General features: G+C 39.2%; 1 protein-coding gene across 5 annotated transcripts in view; it reads right to left on the bottom strand.

The window, feature by feature from the left end:
* Positions 1-16,186, bottom strand: part of LOC117939217 (gamma-aminobutyric acid receptor subunit beta-3-like) — a 58,644-nt gene that overhangs the window by 3,671 nt on the left and 38,787 nt on the right. For 3 of the 5 annotated variants that reach the window (XM_034864319.1, XM_034864320.1, XM_034864322.1), the window contains 5 exons: positions 14,613-14,695; positions 13,679-13,816; positions 8,160-8,312; positions 2,656-2,903; positions 2,160-2,228 (listed from right to left, as the gene is read on the bottom strand). In XM_034864319.1, coding sequence (XP_034720210.1) covers positions 2,160-2,228; positions 2,656-2,903; positions 8,160-8,312; positions 13,679-13,816; positions 14,613-14,695 — 691 coding nt within the window. The remainder of the gene's footprint in view (positions 1-2,159; positions 2,229-2,655; positions 2,904-8,159; positions 8,313-13,678; positions 13,817-14,612; positions 14,696-16,186) is intronic. The other 2 variants (XM_034864321.1, XM_034864323.1) reach the window with 1 other exon arrangement.

Raw genomic sequence — 16,186 nt, 5'->3', positions numbered from 1 at the left:
CTCCCTCAGTGCAAAGTGCATTCAAGACCATGAAATGTTGATGTCATCATGGAACAGGCACAGGTCCAGAGACTCCTGACCACAACAACTGGCAACCAGTTACATACTACATCTATGAAGACACATACAATGACTCCAAAGGGATGCTAAATGACTATAAAGACATGCAAAACATGTTGTTTTGCATGTCTTTGTACGTTCAGTATGGGTGTTTTGTCCCTACAAGAGGTGGGGGTTCTTTTACATGACTGTGTCAGGGGCCCATTGTCTCAAAATCTGTCATGGATGTCTCCTTAGAACATTGGGACATATTTTCCATAACATTCTAATTGCAGTGCTTTGCCTTTGCTCCGGACTTGACAGCTGTGTAAGTTAAAGTGTTACAATATTAAATTGTGATTTTTGCACCAAAGGCATGCTCTTTTGTGAATTGTTTGTTCTCTGTAAATTATAGTGTGGTCTAGACCTACGCTATCTGTAAAGTGTCCTGAGAAAACCTTTTGAGTTTTTCTTGTGTATGGAAAAGTAATTGAGTGGATGAAGGAACAGCTTGGGTCTCAAGCACCTCTGTTCCTTGATGGCATGTTTATCAATTAACAGCAGCCACTATAATGTCAGCTGCTCTGTATGATATGTACTTGAAGAACAAGAGGACATTTCCATTAATAAAAGATCAAAAATATTTTCATGGTCTTGGGTGTCATGCCTCCTGCTATAACCCCAGGACCTCCCCTCTGAAGCACACAAAGATTTTCTTTTTTTCCCAGACTAAAGCAGTATAAGCCCAGTGTGATGGTTTGGGCGTTTTTTGTGTTTGTTTTTGTGTCCTGTCTTGTGTCCTTGTGAGTGTGTCTTGTTTCCTCTATGGTTTGGTGTAGGTAGTCTGTCTTGTTTCCCCTCGTGAGTGTTGGTATGTTTTGTTTCCTGTTTTATGTTGATAGTCTGGTTTCCTGTTCTGTCTTGTCTTACCAAGCTTTACTTTTGTCTGTCTGATTGTCCTGCCCCGCCCTAATGTCTTTCACCTGATGTATCACCTGTTTCTTCTTACCTTGTTACTACCTCTTGTATTTAACCTCTGTGTTCCTTTGGCCACTTGTCAGATCATTTTGTCAGTCTGGTTTCTTTCTTGCCTTGCGCGCTGCCTCCTGACTTGTATCCGTTGACTGTCCCTGTCCCTCTTACTAGTGAGTGTTCTGTTTTTTGTCTTGTCATCTGCCCTGGACCCTTTTTGGATTTTTTGGGGATTTGGCTGTTTTTGTTCCGCTCCCTGTGTTTTGCTTGGACTTTTTTGTGAAATAAATCCTTGTGTACCTGCTCCCGCCTGCCTCCCTCATCTTTGCATTTGGGTCCTCATTCCCGCCCGAGCCGTAACATCCACATCACCACTTTCAACAATTTAATCAGTCATGTCGGACACGCATCATACTCCATGCCTATGATGTGTGCACTACAAAATCAACAATAATGAACAGTGGCGATCATTCATGCAAATGTAACAACTGTGGAAGTCCCGCATTTCCCCTTTTCTTCGGTCAGTGTTTGTACAGGTCAGTAAGAATATACCTAAGACCTTTTTAACGTGTGTTCACTAACTTCCAATGACTTTGGATGCACTTGTTTTAAAGGCAATGGGCTATAAGTTACTATTATTCTCAGTTTGATTTCATATTTTCCGAATAGATACAACTTTTTGAAAATGTCAAAGTTAATAAAAAAAAAAATCCTGGTACTATTGCAGAAAAAATGGGGGACCTCTGCATTAACTATCAACTGACGTGCACAATGTCACTCTATGAAATCTAGGTGAGACGTGGCTTTTAATGAATTCAATGAAACAAGATATACAGACTGCATGCATTCAGGATAACCTGAAAAGAGAAACAGTTTCATATCTGAAACACCGATTTCGACAATGCAATCGAGCATAAGCATCATTTCAATGTAGAAACAACTGCAATGAAGAAGTCAAAGTCCAAATAAATACTCCTGAGAATATGGCAATGTCATGAAGATGTCTGTTGTCGCTTGACTCATTCCATGGATGGGGAAATACTTTGCATTACAGCAAAAGAAAATTAAAAAAAACATCCATGTCAGCTGATGGCAATGGCAGAGTTGACTCAAGGATATTGAAGAGTCTCACTGGACAAGCAACTCACCGAACGTGAGTGGCGAAGACCTTTAACCTGATTGGACCGCTTTAGGGATGCGGTCCTACTACCTGCCTCCTGAGGAGATGAAAATATTCATACCTGATTTTATTTTTTTAAATCCAACATATTTTGCCTATTGAAGCCTCCACTGGAGATACAGATGCCTATGAATAATATGATGATGTCATACAGGTCAATTATGCTGAACATTTTCTTCTGGCTCCTTTTGTGATGTGGAGCTAAAAAAAACTGTTTTATCATTCAACTCCTGTTAGAAGAAAGAATAAATAAGGAATTTAAGAGTCCACTCAGACGGTCCTTTCTACAGTGTTGTCCTGCGGCATTATCTGTGGAAATAACCAAATATTCATACACATGCAGTATCATTATTTATTTATTGATTGATGGCTTGATTGATACTTTAATTCAATCCATTTATAAACTGATCATTTGAGTCCAGAAATCCCATCACTAACGTCACAATCGTTAAATCCCAACTCACCCTTGCAGCATCATACTTGGCTGCCCTCTCATTGTTGGCTTTCTCTGCCTTCTCCGCTAGCTTCTTCTGCATCTGGGGACCCCTCCCGAAGAAGATGTAGTTGACGAAGGCGTACTCCAGCAGGGCCAGGAAGACCATGACGAAGCAGCCCATCAGGTACATGTCGATGGCCTTGACGTAGGGAATCTTGGGCAGCGTCTCTCTCAAGTGGGTGTTGATAGTGGTCATTGTCAGCACCGTAGTGATCCCTGAGATAAGGAAAAAGAAAAACATGGTCTTTTTAATTATTTTAAGTGTCATTATTAGGAGCAAAAACTGTCATGAGCCATAGTTAATAAGAGGTTTATTTAGGATGGTCATCAATATCAGTGACAGTTATCAATATCAGTAATATAAAGCATCAATATAAGTATGAGAGCTGCAAACAGTCGATTAATCGATTAGCTGTGAACCAGTAAATCAATCAGCACTATTATGTGAACTATTATGATCATCGATTAATCCATTGAGTATTTTTTTAAAGAAAAAATAATGTTTTTTTTCTCCCAAGGCTTTCTTAATACCAATCTTGGCAATCAAATTGTGATGGTAATGTTGATGCTTAATTATTCCAAACCTGTTTTACCATACGCACAAAGACACACCCATTATCACACACATTATCTAAGCAGATGTTCTATGTCGCCAGTAACCTTAAGGTCACGTTGAGGGAAAAACTCCAACAGATGTCTTAGGTGTTACTATAGAAACAAGGATTTTTTTTTAATAGAAACTATGCTGAGATTGCCTTCCTGAAGTGTCAAAGAAACGGGCCGGAAAAACAAAATACTATATTCACAGTATTTAGCTCGAGCACTTCCTGATCACTTTTATGTTTGTTCTTATTTTACTTGCATGCACACACAGGCACTGGTAGGTGCATAACATCTACTTCATTGAAATTTAAAGGTCTGCCTCGAAACGTCCAACCACCCTGTGGTCATCAGGCAGAAAAAAGTCAGAATAGTGTTGCATGTATCTAGCCAGTAGCTCTTTGTAACCTTTAACACAACGGATATAGAATGGCGCGCTTCTTTGCTTTAACCTAGTAAAGGCACCTTCGCACCTCAGATGTTTCAGCATGACAGAGAGAGGGAGAGAGACAGTAAGTGGGACTCATACAAAATGACGGACGAATAGATGCGGGGAAATTAAATTGGCAGAGGTTTGAGACATTTCTACAGTGGCCCCGAGAGGTCAATGCACTGTAACCTACGAATATACATGCAAAAGATGAAATGCAATTAAATACAGGAAACACAACCAAATACAGAGATACACTGCAAATAGGTGTGGGTGATACTGTATATCACCATAGCCAGGGTATCTCTGTGATAATAATATTCTTGAATACATGGCAACATAATGAACAATAATCGATTATTTGTTTGGTTTATAAAATTACACCAAATGGGGAAATGTGTTATTCAGTGTTTTTCCAAAGCCCAAGATGACGTCCTCAAATATCTTGTTTTTTTCACTACTCAAAGATATTCCGTTTACTGTCAGAGTGAATAAACTAGACAATATTCACATTTAAGAAACTGAAATCTGAGTTTTACTCTTTTTTCATATAAAATTACTCAAGCCGATCGATCAGTTATCAAAATAGTTGGTGATTCATTTAACAGATACAACTGATTTATTATTGCAATATGTTATCATTCATTTTAAAAACATACAATTGCAACAAAATACATGTTAATAGTTTTGTGTCATTAACAGTTTGCCTTTAAATATTCAATAAAAACTATTAAAAAAAAGATCTTAGTTCTTTAGCTTGCAATCAACAGTGACTCGGAGTGAGATGCTGATTCTGTATGAAATAGTACAACAAAGGGCACATCTAACCAGCTGACAAATTAACAGGCAATTGTGTCAACAAGTCAGAATATTGCCATTATCATGATATGAATTTGACCCAACTGCAACAACACAAACACAAATTTCAAAGAACGATTTACACTTTGTAGCTAATTTTCATTGTGTTCTGTGTGCCTTGCGACGTGTTTCTTATACCAACTTACATATCACAAGTCATAGCAAACTCATATTCATGCCAACCCTGACCTTCTGCAATGCAACACCGCTATATCTAATCTCATTATAGATATGTGGCAGATACTATCCCTACTACTTTATCTACCCGTGCTGGAAATAAATGGAGCCTATCAGTAGCCGGGCCGCTCGTATAACACATGTGAACGAGGCTTTTTGGAGTGTGTGTGTCATAAAGTACAGTGAAGAGACAAGGGACAGTTGGGAGGGGTTGGGAGGAGGGAGCACGATAGCTTAGGTCAATCTAGCCCTCAGTGTGATTTATTGGCACATTACAAGGCTAACACTGTGCATGTGTGTGCGTCACATCACGGGCGGTGTGAGAAGCGCGTGCGTATAAACGAGCTTGCCTGAACATGCACACGCTTCATGTCTCCGTCCCTATTGGATGGTGCAATCACCGGGTTCTTTATAGGTGTTCTCTCAGCTGCGCCATTACTCTCTGTCCTTCGCTCCCTCCCTCCATTCCTCCCTCTGTTTTACTCCCTCCTTCCCTGTTCGGACAATTTAATCAAGGGGCCATGCGCCCATGGGCCTCTCTCCTTTTTTCATCACGCCGTTACACTCTTAGGGGAGAAATATAGTTTATAGGGTCTCTCTCACTCACTGTCATTTCTGTCTTTCTCATCCCCTTCCTCTGTCTCATTCCATTGTCTGCTGCTATCTCTCCCTCTCCCTCAATCTCCCCCTCTCTCGCTCTTCATTTATCCTGTATCCCTCCCCCACCCAGATCTCTCCATCATTTACTGGTGGATCTTTCCATCCTCCCATTTTTCTCTTGCTTTCTCTCACCTAACAGCTGAAACAAAGGAATACAAAAATCAAATCTCCTCTAATCACAAGCCAATAGGCCATTAGCAACACAGCTCAACATTATAAAACCAGAAAAGGTATCATGTAGGATGCAATAAAGCGTGAAAGGAAATGGATGTCACCTGCAAGAGCAGAGGCATGGGCATTTAATGAAAGCAACGTCAATTAAACACTTGCAGACAGTCTATTTGTCAACTATCTAGTTAGCATGCACAATGTTTTAACACTTGTCATTTTGAGAGTTTGCAGTTTAGAAAAAAAGGTTTTAACGCACTGGACCAGCATACAGCGAACTCAAACTTGTGTCTACCATTACACTAAAAGTGCTCCTACACCAATTACAGCTAATGCCCACACCTTGACTGTTATACATAATATGATTGTAAGTGAAGGGCATGACTGTGGGAAATGGGTTGCAACCAGATTAGGGTGCAAGCAGGTCATTTGTAACTTTGCAATCCTTTGAAATTGCTGAGGAAAATGAGATTCTCCTTCAAACAATTCAATTGTTTGCCTGCTGCCTCCTTGAATTGATTTCTCCTTGATCATTACGTTGCTCTTACTGGCCGGTTTTGCACACACAAGAGGAACGGAAGCACACAGGCATGCATGCCCACACACACACACTCACACACACACACACACACACACATACACACACACACACACACACACACACACACAAACACCTTCTTCTACCATCAAGGCACCTGCTGAAAGCTTGTAATGATCCATCAGGAAAAGTGAATGGACCTCCGGTTGCCTCTCAGCTGAGGTAGCATACATCGGATTTTGTAGCTATAGCAAGACATTACACATACACATTCCCCTTACTAACACACACACATGCACAAACATAAAAGCAGACATACACTCTAAGGTAATGCTTTAGATATTGCGTGCCGTAAGAAATACAACTAGTTTAAGCAGGCAAATAACAGTGGATGTAAAACCGATAAAAGCACACACTCTCCAGATTCCAGACTCTATTGAGCTGTATGTGCCTGTGGAAAAAAGATAATGGATCAAAGCAAGATTTTCAAAAAAGCATTATGATGTGTTAAGGTCATAACTGTTCCATTACCCACCTATATAAAGACAATTTAAGGGCCAAAGCAGCAATCAATTGGCATAGCCAGAAAAAGGTTAGGGTTTGCTGCTGGGCCACACAGTGAATCTGGGCCCTTTAAGTCCCCTTGAGCTGCCTAATTGTCCTGGTTTGTACTCCAGTTAATTGGTGAGCCGCTTTTGCTTCGACGATCAAATTCTCAAAGGGATCTGGGCATAACCAGCCTTGATTTTATCTTTGTTTTGTTTTCTAAAAATGCTTAAATGCCTGTGAGTGGAGAGACAACTAGATAGTGGCAGATTTAACTTAGCAAAAAGATAATATCTTTGCGTTTACTGTATAGTGGATGGTGAAGAGGCGCACAGGAAAAAGTAGAGAGAGAGAGAGGGATATGACTTGCAACAAAGGTAGGTCCCTGGCTGTAATTGAACTGGGATCTCAAACTGTTTAAAGGATGGGTCTTTTATTTCAGACAGAGGTAGACATACACAGACTTATTATTTCTTACTGGTGGGCAAACATTTTGCCAACTGAAATGACAACTGTTGCTGGCAGATTTCATCAGCTGTAGCTGGTTTGATAATTCAGGTATTGGTTGAAAACACAGCCTCCGCCTTTTTTATGTAAGCTTGGCTTTGTGTAAGTAGTAGGCTCTTTAGAGCAGATAAATGGCATTCTTTGGACTTTTGTTCTTGTTTTTTTTCCGTTTTGGAAAGGCTAAAAAAAAGAACCAAACCTCCAAATAACAGTAGGTGGTGTTATGCTAGTGACTACTGCTAAGCTGTGATTGGACCGTTGCTGTTCAGGGGAGGCATTTAGCAAATGGTTAATTGCCAATTTACCATGGTGCTATTTATGACTACTGTGGAAAGTCTATTTTATAAATTGCAAATGATCTATTGTCTTGACAACCTTCCCAGTTCCTCATATGTCATTAAGAGCGTGTACGTGCTTCAATATTCAACAAAGACAAAATTGTGTACTTCCTGTGAGGAATCACTGTTATTACAACTCGGAGACCTGCTGCTTCCACCTCTGCCTTGTTTACTGCTCACAGGAACCCAACAGCGCGTGGGCCTGTGTACCCACACAGGCCCTCATCAATAAGAAGTGAAATTATGCTCATTAGAGAGAAGATGTATTTTAATCTCCTGGTAGCCTCCCATTGACCACGGCAACAACAGGCACAAGGAATGACCCAGTTTTTTCGTGCTCTCCTGCTTTTGTGACATGGAAAGACACAATGTACAACATGTTTACATGAGTGTTGCCGCGTTACAGCTACAGTGTTTACACACGTTAAAGGAAAATGGATGCCTATGTCCAAAGATAATGGGGATTTCTTTTTTTTCTCCACATAATAGATCTTCAAAATGTCCATTTGGCCCACCAATTTCCAAGCCATTCCCTTAAGCTTCCACTAATATCAGCACAGGATGTTCAGCGGGGAAGTTGTGGAACATTCTGGTCTCTGATCTCATCTAAAAATCCAAATACCTGCTCCTTAACATCTGCTGCTTCTTACCTAGAGCCACTCTGGCTGCTGACGCGTCATAGTTTATCCAGAAGGAGACCCAAGAGAGGATGGTAATCAGGATCGATGGCATGTATGTCTGCAGGATGAAGTAGCCGATGTTCCTCTTTAGCTTGAAGCTCAGAGACAGTCGAGGGTAGGCACCTTAGGAACGGGGAGACAAAGATTGAAGCAGTGCGTTTTAAATCTTTTGGTTTACAAATTGCATTTTTAGGTAGTATTAAGGATCACGGTACATCAAATGTAACTAAATAAGTACATTTGGTTCAATGGTTTGAAACCAAATGTACTTTTGTCAACATTAAATACATCTTACTTATAATATTCATAGGAACACACAGGGACACCTTGTGTTTTTCTTTGTTTCCATGACAACCCGGACAGCATGAATTGGATTTATCGCCATGGTAACAAGTATCCCCATCACTAGCGCCAGCAGAGACCAACTCTCTCACACACGCACAATACTGTAACTATCTTTTGTGACGATGTGACACAATATTTAGGATGGTGATGAAAATGTTTTTGCATATTTTGATTCATCAATTCTCCCCATCTCATCCACCTACATAATTCATACGATGATTCTGAGGGATTCAATGTTCCTGCAGGAATAGTAGCTCTCTCACTGCATGTAGCAGTGCCTGGGATTCTTCCTAAATCAGGAAAATAATACTCCTCACCACGATCTGCTTTGACAGAGCTTTTCTGTCTATCCTTTTCCATGACCTGGAACATAAACAGTAGCCTATATGTGCATGCTTATGCTTGAATATAAGTGTGATTTATGATTTTTCTTCGACTGCCCAGCATATGTCTCTTTATGGATTGAATCTGTGGCTCGTTACTCCCACTTTTCCTGGTTATTTTCCAATTTTCTCTTTTTATTGGAGGAGAACTGGGTGCAATTACACTTTAATTTCCAATCCGTGGGTTTCAGCTAAAGCTACTTGTGGCGAGCATGGGTCCAATCAACTGCACCCTTGTGTGCACGTTTGGATGGAGAGTCACTCTGAAAAAACACACAATCTCATTAGGTTCTGTGGCGACTGTAAGTTATGTTATTTTAAAGGGCTGGGTTATTCATCAAAGGTTATTATCTATAACTACTGACTGATGTAATTGGCATCCAAAGGCAACCAGAAGACCTAGTTTGTAACCTGAGCACATACAGTGTATGGGTCTACTGTACATGGGAATTGTGTTATGTTATTTACTCTTTCATGCATATACAAATGCATAGCCCGAAGTTCACCAAAAATATTGTTGCAGTGGTGAGACATTTGTCACACAAGAAATACAAAACATTTAACATTAAATTGCCGATCTAAATTGAAGTGATCCCTTAATTGTTTTTTTTGTGTGTTTTTTTTCCTTTAGCGCCGCCATGAGGTTGACCTTTGTAAAACAATTTCACCAAATATTGCATAGATTGCTATTACATTTGGCACACACATTTAAGTTCCCCTCAGGATGAATTGTAGTAACTTGTGATGCCTTCATTTTCCATACAGCACCATTACAAGTCCAAACATTTATTGTTTCCAATACTTTGGAGGGTCCTTAACAAGAACCACTTAATATTTTATAGTCCTACTTCATTATTTAACCCCATATCTGTTTTTTTTACAACACCCTTGCATCATAATTAAAAAGTTAAGTACATATTAAGTGGTACCTGTATTTATTATCGTGTACATTTTCGCAAGTGTTTGCAAGTTTTTACCTCTTAAGTCCCGCTTTATCCATGCAAAAAAACACCTTGATATATTACAACCCATTCCTTTATAGTATATAATGAATTGTATAGTCTAAATGGTGAAGCCCACATCTTCAAATGTCTTGCCTTTATTTGTTCCAGTCCAGAACCTAATTAGATCAAATTTACAATGATATTAAACAGAGAAAAGCAGTATGTTATTTTCCAAAAGCAAAAGTAAAACTAAGTTTGCTCGATATGTAAATTAAACAATTACTAAGTTAAACATGTTTTGTTGAACTTTGTGTAAAACCGAATGATCAGCTCACTTTAATATAAAGCTGGTAGGTATGTAGTTAAGGACATAGTGTATAAATCTACAAACTATGTCTTATCTGTCAAATTAGATGATCCTCCTGATCAGTTATCCCACTCAACACATGCTAAACATACATTTCATTACTGTGTGAATATGGGAACAGACTGTAACAGGTCTTAAAATACCCCATTCACTTCTTTTGATGCATCCTTAATGGCAGCTCCGACAGCCTAAATTGTAGCCGAGTATCTTCGCAGTAGCAGATGCGAAAGTGGTTTAAAAAAAAAAGTGATGAAAAAGAGTAGGCTGAGGTTCCCTTGCGCGTGGGTGTAGAACTGAACTGGCTGTAACTGCTACACCAAACAAAATTGGCGAGTGGGAGGAACACCATGTGTGAGGCAGAGGAGAGGGAGAGAGAAGAGGAGATGGGATACAGGGATGAATATAAAAGTTGAGAGGAGGATGACATTAAAACAATAGAGACTGGGAGGGTGGCTGGGATAGTGTTGAGGAGTAGAAGGTCTGCAGTCTCTTTTTTGTCTCCTTTGTCACCCTCAGACAGAGACAGAGTGAATGAATGTTCTGTAACACTGGCAGTTTTGACACTATTAGGATCTGATCAGTAAAACTGTAATGAAGTGATCAACCCGTGTCTCTTGTCTGCAAACATTAGGGTGTCTTGCTTACTACCAACAGTAGTAACTTAAAAGGCCAAGGAGCGTTAGCTTATTAGACTTTGTGGGGTCACAGGTTACATGGTCATAATAGCACCCGCCAATATTTCCCCACTGTGTCAAAACCCATGGATTATACTCAGATTTGTATTGTAAGCTAACGTTAGCGCCTCTGTCCTGTTATTTATTGGATTTGGGGAACTCTACACACAACCCTAAACCCCTTATCCAACATAGCTTTACATTAGGCAGAAACCTTGTCCTGTTACCAAAAGCCTTTTTTCATGTAGTGTTAAAAGTGAAATATGTTATGCAGGACTCTGATTTTTTATCGGGAACATGTAGTGCAAGTGCATATTTAAGACCTTTTGAAAAAGAGTCTTAGCAGGCAACAAGAACCCATTGTTTCATACAACTATGAATTGTGAGTGGTAAATCTGCCACTGTTATTGTAATATGTGCAATTGGAGAATGGAAAGCTTGAAAAGGCGTAGCAACAGTCACTAAGGGCTAGGGTTGGAGTCCTAAGGTATATTAATGATTTCAACGCTATATTAAAGGGCTACTTCCAAAAGCCGTAGATGAAGCAGTTCACGTTTTCAAACACTAATAAATGTGAAGGAATATTCAAGGGCTTTACTGTCAAATTACAGCAAAAACATGAAATATAGATGTTATAGATTTTTCAAAGCTGTTATTATTGCAGCTATGTTAATGAAGATGACGAAGTGGATGAAGACAACAAAGTGATGATAGCCATGACATTGATTAATGGGGAAAAATAACACACTTAAATGTCACCGAACACAGCTACGTTATCCGGTCACGCACATGTTTGCATGTGGACATGCTTACTGTATGTACACACACAAACAGGCAGTGATTGGATGTGTGCTTAAAGGAGAATAATTGATGTGGGCATCATTCCACATGAATATATGATGCCCTGAGTCCTGGTGTGTTTTTCTGTTAGAGAGCAGGGTAATTGGGATCCCACCGCACTTCTCACAAGAGAGAGGAAAATATACTATATACTAAAGAAGATTGGAAAAGGGAAAAGAGAAAAAGAGAAAAAGTAAAAGGAATGACAGAGGGTGAGAGAGATGCCAAGACAAGACAGAAAGGGGAGATAGAAACAGGGGGTAGGGAATTAAAGACTGGCTTGTGGCAAATACTGTATATACACGTAATTAGGCGGCCTTGCGGGTAGCCTTTGTTGTGCTTCACATATCATGCCAAGAGCACGGGAGTAGACCACTGGACACTAACCTTTAATTGTCGCCATCCAAGGGGGACATGCCACTGTTCATAAACAAGTGCACTCTGGTGCGCTCGCCTCATCGCATTCACAAGTGATTCACACATGAAGGCAGAGACATGCGTGTACTTTACAACGCAATGTATCATGTGTAAGATAACAAGAAAATACACACATTGAGAATGAGGGTGAAAAGGAGTCTGTAGCTCAGGGTGAGGCACTATTTTTAACAAATGTTAATACACAAAAAGCCATCAATTAATACTCGTCATACCATTTTCAAACTAAATGTGGTTCCTCCTCATGAGCATAACTTTGTGGTATTTCTAAGTGTCACATAGCTTTTATTTCCCATTCTCTGAATGAGTCTCCACAGACCAGACTATATGGCAGTTGGTTAGGGAGCATCAATAAAGGACTATATGTACACATAAAAATCTGATTAATTTAGGACCCTGGTGCACAACAAATAAAAACTTCACAGCACATAGGATATCCCCCCCGTGAGCAATGACGATCGTTGAATTAATTCAATACAGTTTTCCAAGTTAGCAACACTAATGGATCACATGAATTACAATAATTCAAATGTAACTCTTCCATCTTAACTTCCTTGACAAACTTTAACATGTCACAATGTAATCTAATTAATTGTCTTGATAGAAGAAAATCTCTCATGAAATGTCCATTGTGAACCTAAAAATAACACTTGATTGATGGGTTTCACAACACCAGTTAATGATGACACCAAAAGATCTACAATCTTACACCTATATACCTAAACCTATAACCTTATTTACTTGAAACTAAGTTTCCAGGGGCTTTTAGATAAACCAGCAGCAGTCACGTTAATTCATTGTATTGACCGACAGAATGTATGTGGGTTGTGGCCCGGATGGCTCAGTTGGTAGAGCAGGTGCACCTACTGTATACTTGGAGGTTTATGCCTCGATGCAGGGGTCTAGGGTTTGAGTCCAACCAGTGACAATGTCCTGCATTACCTAGCTGGCCTGTCCAGTAAAGGGGGGAAAGTCCAAAAAAGTAATCTTCATGAAAATGTATTGGGGTCCTCAGCTACATTTTGCATGATAACCAAAATATTAAAATTATTTATTATTAAATATTAAATATAAAAATTAAATATTAAATATCCCCTCTCAGGTCAAAGGCCAACTGATTTTGACATAATTGGCTCCCTAAATCAAAGCGTTTACATCATGTTTTGGTTAAGTACCATTCCAGCATCCTTGCATCAGCCGCTGTTACTTGCGGGATACTTCAAAGGCAGCGCATTTCCTCACTTCAACCCAATTAGAAGCACTGACAAACACAAACGCTTTGGCTCTGAGGATTTAAGATCAACAGATCAAGCTTTGGCACAGAATTGTTTACTACAGAAATTGATTACATAATCACCTTGGAAACAGACCAACGCTTGATAAGAACAATCTCCAAAAATGTAACATCCACTCAGTCTGTCATGTATTATTCCCAAAGCAAATTCAGTGTGTGGGGGCCAAAGCAGATAAACACTACATTACAGTAGAGCATGTCCTGTACCTGTGGAAAAGACTACGTTTCTGGACACCAGCTTGTAATCGACAATGGAGAACTGAGGCAACTCGATCCGCGTCACCCCCGTTACAGCCGTGTCGCCTCCTTTCCAGTAAAACTCTATGTCGTCTGTGGTGTAGCCATCTGTACAAGAAGAAACACACACACACACATGCATCAAGGTGTAACCATCTGTCTAACCATCACTGGAGACCAAGATATGCAGTGTCGCTGTTCATCCAACTGGGCTGTCATTTGGAAGGAAACGTGTTTGAAGTTGTTTTTTTGAAACAACTTTGAAAATCAAGTCAGTTAATGGGTTCACTTGAGTTCACAAAAATGTCAAAAGATTTACAAAAATAGCTGACGTTTCCTGTAATTTCTAAAACTCCTTTTTTTAGAAATCTAACACAGAAACTATTAGCAAAATATCTCATGGACTATTCGAGAAACTAGAGAAGCTTAAAGGATCCAAGTGTCTGATAATCCCAATCCTTTTATATAGCACGTCTTCTGTGGGTCTGGGGGGAGGTCTTAATGAAAAAGTAATATTTGTGATGTCATCAGGCTAATATCATTTTTGGCTTGGAGACCACAATGGCTATTAAGTTGTGCAAAGTGTAGCACCCAGTGTTATTGGAGCTTGACTGATATTCTGCCATTTTTATCTCTGCCTATGCTTCTTCCATTTAATTTAATTGTCTCTCAAAAGTCTCCAAACTTTGTGGAAGGACATAGCTATGTACCCCTAATTAATGTGCAGATGAATTGGATGGATAAAATGGCTAAAGTAGCCACTAAAGGCCTCAAAAGAAGAAAAAATAAACCAGGTTGATATTGTTTCTGTAATATTTCCCATATGAGACCGTGTTGGTTTTTATTCTAAGCCTGCATAGTGTGCTGATAGTCAGTCCTAAAGGCATTAGGTCTCTCTACTCACAGCTCTCTATCTCCAGAGTGCAGTTCTGTTCATCCAGGGGATACCTCCTAAGATCCATCATACACGCTGCTGTAGTAGTTATCCTGAAAAAGGAGACACAGATGGGGGGGAGAGAGCACACAGGAGAGAATATGTTAAATACTGCATGTGATTTACACAAATTGTATTGACAGGAAGACGGAAGGGAAAGTAGTAAGCAAGTGAGGGTCGACGCATATTTTGTAGCCAATTTGAATTATTATAAAAACTGCAAAGCATGTTATTAGTTACTTTACAAGGAAGTATAAGGGACTGTGGAAATACAATTGGATTAAAGCACTAAGGTGATAGGGCTTGACTTTGTCTTATCATATTTAGAGGAAACTAAATGTCCATTTGTCTTTACACTAAGTTCCTCAGTTGGCATCATATTACAGGAGATTATTGGCATTGTCATTTTAAAATAAGATTATGGCACCCCCTCCCAGGTAAAATGCTGACCGTGTAACTGTATACATAATGATGCTATAGATCACAGGCAGACAAGCAGTCCTCAGTCTTGTATTTAAAGCAGTCCATGTCCCCCAAACAAACTGGCTACCCTCCATACAGTGATTAAGGGAAAAATTATGCAAAAAAATCATATTAAGGCAACACATTTTGGCAGAGTTTAGTGGCTGCTCATCTGAAATGGGTCATCAGGAGGTATCCCTTTGTTTATTAGATGTATGAGCTCAAACGGCTGATAATCAGTCAGTTAAAATAAGCAGCAAAGTGGAATGCAAATTCAAAGTGATTTAGGCTAAGTCTGCCCTGATTAAAAGCCGGCTACTTGGCAGTTAGCCACTGGATGTCTTTATTCAGTTAAGACTCATATGAGGCTGTGGAAACCCATTAGGTGATATTATTATACAGCTAAAATTACAATAACATAGCATGGTGTCTGTAAGATATAGATGCATTGTAATTATTGTGACTGCAAGGTCTCACTTAAATTTCTAATATATGACTGAACTTGTTATACTATTACAGTATCTATGAAGTTGGAGGCCTGTATGTTACATAACATTTTCAGAAAATACACTACAAACTACATAATGATAATAAACAGCAGAGTTATTTACTTCATAGTTTCTGTAAGTAAATTTAATTTATTTAGGGACTGCAGGGTACGTAGTCAAAAAGTGTTCAATAATCAAATAAGACAATGAAATAAATTATTTCATGCATACAATGTGTAAAACATGGTTTATAGCCTAAATGACCCAATAAATAATTGAATAAATGATTCAAACTAAATGCATTAATGTGAATTGTAGTGTCATCATTCTTATTTCCAAAACACGATATTGGGTTGTTTTTTTTCCATTATAAAATCTTCACAAAAAAAATTGGGACACTACCAAACAATATTTATAGATCATCCGTCTCGACATAGTAACACGAGACTCGACAGGGAGCCAGTTCAGCTCAACAAACTGTGACCTACCTATTTTCACTATTTTCTGCCACTTCATGAAGTAAATGCTTCATAGATTGAGAAAAAAATTTGTGGCAGCCTAAATAAATAGCAAACATACAGATTGCATCATTTA

Source organism: Etheostoma cragini, chromosome 24 (assembly GCF_013103735.1).
Source record: "Etheostoma cragini isolate CJK2018 chromosome 24, CSU_Ecrag_1.0, whole genome shotgun sequence".
Lineage (NCBI taxonomy): Eukaryota > Metazoa > Chordata > Actinopteri > Perciformes > Percidae > Etheostoma > Etheostoma cragini.
Note: the sequence above shows the minus strand (reverse complement) of the source record. Positions and strands in the feature narration are given on the sequence as shown.